This window comes from Salvia splendens, chromosome 11 (genome assembly GCF_004379255.2).
Source record: "Salvia splendens isolate huo1 chromosome 11, SspV2, whole genome shotgun sequence".
NCBI classification, from domain to species: domain Eukaryota; kingdom Viridiplantae; phylum Streptophyta; class Magnoliopsida; order Lamiales; family Lamiaceae; genus Salvia; species Salvia splendens.
This window is the reverse complement of record NC_056042.1, coordinates 30,416,735-30,424,683: the sequence shown is the minus strand read 5'-3', so window position 1 is coordinate 30,424,683 and position 7,949 is coordinate 30,416,735. Positions and strand designations below refer to the sequence as shown.

At 34.6% G+C, this 7,949-nt stretch overlaps 1 protein-coding gene and 1 pseudogene across 1 annotated transcript; one reads left to right on the top strand and one right to left on the bottom strand.

Moving 5' to 3' along the window:
- Window positions 1-489: 489 nt before the first annotated feature.
- LOC121754762 (bifunctional nuclease 1-like) lies at window positions 490-2,133 on the bottom strand. The gene is made up of 3 exons (XM_042150071.1): window positions 1,783-2,133; window positions 925-1,221; window positions 490-668 (listed from the first exon to the last, which is right to left on the bottom strand). Exons 2-3 carry the CDS (start codon window positions 1,211-1,213, stop codon window positions 490-492), a joined length of 468 nt encoding a protein of 155 aa, XP_042006005.1. The 5' UTR covers window positions 1,214-1,221; window positions 1,783-2,133.
- Window positions 2,134-3,765: 1,632 nt separating this feature from the next.
- LOC121755948 lies at window positions 3,766-7,026 on the top strand (annotated as a pseudogene).
- Window positions 7,027-7,949: the final 923 nt, after the last annotated feature.

The following is a 7,949-nucleotide window of genomic DNA, read 5'->3' as shown; positions in this document are numbered from 1 at the left end:
GTGCTCTAAGTTTACTCACATGCAACGTTACCTTGACACATATACAGCAAATATGGCCTTTTCATGCACCCTTTGTCGGTGACTAAAAACATATCCTCTATACTCATGAACAAGTTTCACTACAAATAAATAGCACCACGTTTATTTGAAAACAAACGAAGCATTGGTCGTTAGTGAAGAAAGTGTGTTGCAACTTCATGATGATAGACCCACTATTTCCACTATATCATCAACACACTTGTACAGTTCGCGACACTATAGCCTTGAATACATTGAAAGAATGACTAAATATGAATTCTAACAAAAAATCATTAACACAATAAATGAATTGGAATAGAAAAATGGCTTTACTATTTGGACATTGCGCACAGCTGCCATAAGAAGCACTCTGCACTCTCACTGTAAGGAAGGAGAAGGACAGAAGAGCAAGAATAAGATATAAAAAGAGAAAACAAGTTCTGGTCTATCAGAAAATTGAGATAATATCATTCACATACAAACCAATTTTGGAAGAAGAAGCCCTGTCCCATCCTCCATCTTCAATACAATTGCAGGATGTGGAGCATAATCTGGCAGATGACCTCCCAGAGGATTGTTATGGACACATTTCAGCTGCCTACCATCTCTCATCTTGATCATGAAGCCATCTCGGCCACTTCGCACCTCAACTATATCAAACAATTAACATACACAATGAGTTATAATCTTTCATGTGTGCAATAAGTTATAGGTTCCTTATGAGAAACAAAGCCCACCACAAGTTCATATCATAAGAATGATCATCATTATAAAATTCGATATTAAGAAAGTTGAATCAATGTTAACAAAAGCATTACTGCTAGCTTACAGTTTCATGTGCAACATCACCAACCAGTCCACTCATGCCTCATGCACCAGAAAACATAGCATGACAATACTACTTACCAGCTTCAACCACACTTGAATTCACATAATCAGCGTCGTTCTCACTGGAATTCCCTGCCATGCTACCATTCCCATTTGATGATGAACTGAAGCTACACTGTGTTGTTCTGCACTTCCTGGAATGCTTCCAGTTACCCGCATTACCCCTGCTGTAGCCAAGCCCTCTAAGCCCCAAGAATCCACTTTTAATTAGTTTAGCTTTCAGTAAGGGTGAATTAACAGCCACAGAAGGTCCTGTTTGCTTTGCACAGACTACAGGGCTAACAACTGGGCCTTGTAGAGAAGCCATCGTAATTTCTTCACAAAGCATAAGAAATAATAACTGAATTAAAATTTAAAATATAAGCATAACATGTGAATCTAATGAGAATCAAAGCTATATAAGTACTCCATAAACAACTTCCAGTGATTCTAGACAATTTTTACTACATTATAGAATTGTTTTATTAATTCCCCAAATAAGCACATTTCAGGGAGAATAATCATTTGCGCCTGATATGCTGAAAAACAAATACAAACCATACACAATTAAGTACTACGGGATCATATATGATGACTTAACAATTTTACCTCAAATCGCTAATGACAAAATATCAGCAGCACAAACTACAAAAATTCAGAACAAACAACAATAGCAAAATCTTCCCTTTTTCACTATCATTAAATAAAAAACGTCATCCAATACCGAATTAAGCCCAGAAAGTTTTATCAAGTCAAAAGACACAAATATTTCTCAATATTAAATATATAAATCAATCATAAGGCAACTTTTTAGTGCTCACTTTCTCGCACTCTCAGAAAATTGTTGACCCAGAAATCAATTATTCGATGAAATAGCGAAATTCCCTATGATCACACCTGAAAAAACCACCGATTCTTCTTAGAAAACAGGAATAGTGCTGAATCCCCGTAAATTTCCAATAATGAATCAGAATTGGAGAAACATATTGATTTGAGGAGCAATAATGGAAGAGATGAGAGGGGAGTGGAGAGTAACGGATAGGTAACAACCGACAAGAAGTCTGGATAAACGAAAAGGATCAAATTGTGTGAGAGAGAAGAGAAGAAGGAGAAGGAGAAGGAGAAGGAGAAGGAGAAGGAGATAAGGGATTCTTCCTTTTCATAAATGTATACACATTTAGAGAGAGAGAGAGAGAGAGAGAGAGAGAGAGAGTTAACGATTAGTGGAGTGTGCGATATTTTGCAGTTTGGATAGACATTTTCGAGAGTGACATTTTTGTAACTCTCCCACTGATTTTTTGGTAATTTGCTTCTCCGATTTTGAATACTTTATTTTCTAAAAATTGTCATCAACTAGCGATAATACTGATTAAATATTCAAATTATTGAGGTCCTTACAAAATGGATTGGGTGATAAATTCTGTCGCAAAAAAAGTTATATGCCACTTTTAGAATTTTTATTATATATAACTCGACATAACGATATTACTTTATTTCAGATAAAATCAATTTAAATTTGAACTATATACGGAATCAATTTAAACCTCAACTATATTTCGAAAATTTGATATTGGGAGTGTAAACTATATCCCATATCAGATAATGAGTAGAGTTGCAAATAATATATATAGACTATCCCAACTTTATTAATAAGAGGTAGTATTTTGGGAAGTTTCCTTAGAGTAAAATTGTAAGGACTTTGCTTAAAGTGGATAATATCATTCATACTAATGTGGATTCAGGTGTTCACCACCAAACCCTCTCAGTGGTGGTATCAGAGCCCTGGTTTGGAGTCGGGCCTACGTGGCTCAGGGTTTGTTTGATTAATTGCATGTTCTCTGATGTTTCATTGATTATTTTTATAATATAGATAACTAAAAAATATCTTTCAATTTTATAATCCCTCCGTCCCATAAAAATATGTGCACTTTCCATTTTCATCTATCCCACAAAAATATGTACATTCCATTTTTGAAAAGTAATATCAATTTAATAATGTAGGTCTCACTATTTACTAACTCTACTTTAACTATCATTCCCCTCCTCTATCTTACTTTACCATACTATTCTCCTCATCTCTCTTACTTTACCAATTTTATCTTAATTCTCGTGCCATCTCATCCGCCCATATTTTTATGGGACAGAGGGAGTATTAAATATAGAAATTATATATTACTCCCTCCGTCCCCAAATATTATCACACTTTGACCCGGCACAAGTTTTAAAAAATATAATGAAAAGTGAGTTGAAAAAGTTAGTGGAATGTGAGTCATACTTTTATATATTATTTTTATAAGTTTTATAATAAAATGTGAGTAAGAATGAGTTAGTAGAATATGAGGTCAATTACTAAAAATGATCAAAAGTGAAATTTTACAAATTTTATGGGATAAATATAAATAGAAAAATGGGAGAAACTTTTAGAAACGGAGGGAGCCTAGACAAAATCCGAAGTTAAAAAAATCATAATATATAATTTCTAACACCTTCACTCCTCGCAACCGTACCCAACCCTAAAAAACAGATGGCCGGTACTTGATATTTGTTGGGCACAAGGTCAGGTAAGTTTTGACATCCGCTATCCGTTTTGACACCATTAAAGCAATTTAACCAAACAAGAATAAATAAAAGAGAAAATGGACAGTTTAATTCGTTTTACGACTAACCAAACTGGCCCCTAGGAGGAAAGTGTTTTATAATGCATACTTAACATGCGAGACTGTTAAATTAGATTAATAATAATAAAATATAGTAATAAAATGCATTAATAGTAGTATAATTATGTTAATAAAAAAGATTGTCAGCAAGTGGGCCCATGTTTACTTCATTAGAGAGCTACTACCATATAACGAATCCCAACATTTACTTGCAATTATTTTTTCCTTGAAAATAACAAGATATTATTATCCACAAATTGTCCGTTGCAGTGAAAAACATCAATAGGAATGTGAGGTAACTCTGCTACAATTCTGTGAATTTGAAGCAAGTTTCAGGTACCTTTTGACCGAGTGAAATTCCTCCAGAAAAAAATCGATATTTGAGTGAATTTAGCACCGAATCGGAGCTTAAGATGGGGATCTACGGCAGGGTTTAGGGTTGATTTGAGCTTTAAGTCGGAATTCGGATGGGAAAATGAATAATCTTTAGGTCTGAGGGGCGATTTGAAGACATTTGAGGTCAATTTTGGGGTAAAAAGAGTTTTCTTCTTTCTCCTTTTTTTGTGAATTCATTGTTTTTCGTTTCCGTTGTTGAAGTACTCTCATTTATGTTTACTTGTTGTTTGCTTTATGCAAAAATTGATAGTACTTTGTTTAGATTGTACTTGGCTGCCTCCTTCAAAATTTAGAAAATAATAGAACAAAATAAAAAATATAAAAATTGGGTCTTTATATTGGGCTTGCTTCTGTTTATCTGACTATAATTTACAAGTCTTTTTGTGTCTTACCAGTCGGATTGAAATATGGAACAAATATGCAACAAATATAAGCCGAGTTTATAATTTTCTATTTTATCTCAGTACTCGGCCAGCCTCCAAAGAGTATAGGTGCTCTTTTAGCTAGATGAGGAAATGGCGAATGATTCTTGTTGTATACTTGTTGTGAGAATATCATTTACCATTCTCAACTAGGCAAACATTGACTAGTTTATATTGGTATTTTATTGCTCGTGTGATTTGGATAGGCTGCAGATTATCTTGCTGATAGGTGGATAGATTTTCTTTTCTCATAAAGTTGAATAATTTGCTAAAGGAAATGATGCAATGTTCTGCTTGTCAACTGCTAGTCTGCTATATCTTTTGTAGTATTATTTGTGTAATGATATCATGTACAATTTACAATTAGAATCAAACACCAATGATAATCTACGTAAGGATTTGGGCAGAAGTTTGAATGATAACGATTACTTGTTATGACACTAATTTAGGAAAGTATATGTTGTAGAGATGCCAACCAATTTTTTTCATTCTCTAATATTTGGCAATGGCTTTTGTAGTATGGCAACTCCGGTGGAACCTCCAAATGGGGTCAGAAATGAAGGAAAACATTACTACTCCATGTGGCAGACGCTTTTTGAGATTGATACAAAATATGTCCCAATCAAGCCCATCGGTCGAGGTGCCTATGGCATAGTGTGTTCTTCAGTTAACAGAGAAACTAATGAAAAGCTTGCTATCAAGAAAATTCACAATGCCTTTGAAAATCGTGTTGATGCACTAAGAACTTTACGGGAGCTGAAGCTTCTCCGGCATCTCAGACATGAAAATGTGATAGCTCTGAAAGATGTCATGCTCCCTATTCACAAGGGAAGCTTCAAAGACGTGTACTTGGTATACGAGCTTATGGATACAGATTTGCATCAGATCATCAAGTCATCTCAAGCACTTTCAAATGACCATTGCCAGTACTTCCTTTTCCAGGTATTTTCCACGAGTAGTTGAGTTGTAGATAGTGCAGTAGCAGCTTGCTTGACTCTTTGCAACGAAGTTGTATTACAATGATGGATTTGGTCAGTCGCTCAGTGTCTTACAGATGCTCTTATGTATTCATTCTTCTTACACCAGAACATCTACCGCATCATACCATCCCTCTCCCCTACCATTGGGGCAATAAAGAAAAGGGAAAAAATAGATACCTACTTTTAAAAATCATGTTACGCTTATTATATGCATTCCTGTCGGCTAAATTCTGACATCTATTTCCTATTTATTTGAAACTTTAATTGCTTGTTTGAGATCCTAGGATTTTTGTCATTAAAGTCTTGCTAATAGCTTGTACTCTACTGTGGCTATGGAATACAGGGACAAATCATGACATTTGTAATTGCTTTAGTTTATTTGTAGGAAGGAAATTTTTTTGTTTGCTTGTGCCTTAAGGGATTGTGCATATACCATTCTTTGGTATATTCGTGATGCTAAGAATCAGGATATGACCTAACATTGTTCTTCAGATGAGTATTTTGAGATTTCCATGATCATCTGATATGAATGCCTGATTTGATTTCTTTTTCGTTTACTGGTTTATTTTATGATTATCTATACATATATACACAATTCTAATATATTGATCTTGCACAATCAGTTGTTTTACCTTTTTTTGTTACTATTTCTAAAAACTAATGCAGTTACTTAGAGGTCTGAAATATCTTCACTCTGCAAATATTCTTCATCGCGATTTAAAGCCTGGCAACCTGCTCATCAATGCTAACTGTGATCTTAAAATATGTGATTTCGGCCTTGCTCGTACCAGCAGCAGTCAAGGCCAGTTCATGACTGAGTATGTGGTTACTCGCTGGTATCGGGCCCAGAGCTCCTTCTCTGCTGTGACAACTATGGGACTTCAATAGATGTATGGTCTGTTGGTTGCATCTTTGCAGAACTCCTTGGCCGAAAGCCTATATTTCCCGGTACAGAGTGTCTTAACCAGCTAAAGTTAATCGTCAACATCCTTGGCAGCCAAAAGGAAGATGATCTTGATTTCATTGACAATCCAAAGGCAAAGAAATACATCAGAACTCTTCCATACTCCCTTGGGACTCCCTTCACCCATCTTTATCCCCACGCCCATCCTCTGGCAATCGATCTATTGCAGAAGATGCTTGTCTTTGACCCTTCAAAGAGAATAAGCGTTACTGATGCACTCCAACACCCGTACATGTCTCCCCTGTACGACCCGAGATGTGATCCTCCAGCTCAGGTCCCAATCAATCTCGACATAGATGAGGATTTAGAGGAGGGGATGATTAGAGAAATGATGTGGACTGAGATACTGCACTACCACCCAGAAGGTGCTCCTGCAACCACTGAAATCGCCATTTGAAGATTCGACGTTGTAAGTCTGTGTTCTGTTTAAGTTATAAGAACCTTGATCATTTGGGTTCCTTTTTTTCTTTTCCTTATTTAGCCTCTTATTTCAATAATCATGAGAGCAATGGCATTAACAGTTTGAGCTGCTAATGTTCTGCTAATATTGGCTTTTGGAATGCGGTTCACGGGCTTGGCCTCTTTTCAAGAGCGCCATTGCCTTGTAATCTGTACATAGGTCTGGTGTTGTATGCCATCAACATTTCCTGTACATTACTTATCCCTCCATGAATATTTTTTTTTCTTCAAAATAATATTGTAGGTGTTGTAGAAATTATACACTTTTTATAGTAGTTGAGACACTTGCATGATAAGGCATAAGCATGATTATTGATTTTCTGGGTACACCATTGCAGAGAATTAGAGATGGATTTAAAAAACAATAGTACTAGTAGTAGATTTTAACTTGAGTGTAGGGTAGAGAATGCGAGTACTAAATAATGATTAAAATAAATAGCAATTATTTGCAACTTCTAAAATCCATAAATAAATTGATGAAGAAAGTCTGATTTTTTTACAGACTAGTGTTATCACCCGTGCTATGCACGGGCCAAATGATTTTCAAAAAATAAGAAAATATATTTACAAAGAATTAAATCAAAATAAAAAATATATAGAAAAATGTAAAAATTATTGCAAATCAAGAATAGAAACTATTTAAATTTTGTACTCATAAGATTATAAAGAATTTAAAAACATACTTCTACTTCTGCATCTATCAATCCACTGTCACGAAAGGACATGAGGGAAATAAATAGAAATAGAATAGAATATGATGATGGAAATAAATAGAAATAGAATAGAATATACAAACAAAAGATTGAGAAATACTAAATACCAAAGTAAATAAATAAAATTATTTGAATAAATAAATAGTTCATTATAAATTCGATCAACAAAACATAGAATTAAAACATCTCATCAATAAAATCGTTCAAACATCTCTCTGACACCCGTAATTCATACATTTTGAAATACTTCTTTGTAAACAACATTAAAAGCAGAATCACTTCTACTATCATTCTAGTTTACCAGATTTCAGACTTGGAACGGCAGAATGAATACGCTAAATTCAGACTTGGATTGGAACGGCAGAATGAATACGCTAAATTAAGAGGCACGATTCATATATATTTTGCTGAAACCTATCTCTAATATTATATTTATTATAAATTACAATTATTGTGAAATTACTAAAATACCC

Coding starts and splice junctions, on each gene's coding strand:
- LOC121754762 (XM_042150071.1), bottom strand. CDS start 1,213: ATGGCTTCTCTACAAGGCCCAGTTGTTAGCCCTGTAGTCTGTGCAAAG. Junction 669..924: donor TTCAAGTGTGGTTGAAGCTG/GTAAGTAGTATT, acceptor TGTTTGATATAG/TTGAGGTGCGAAGTGGCCGA.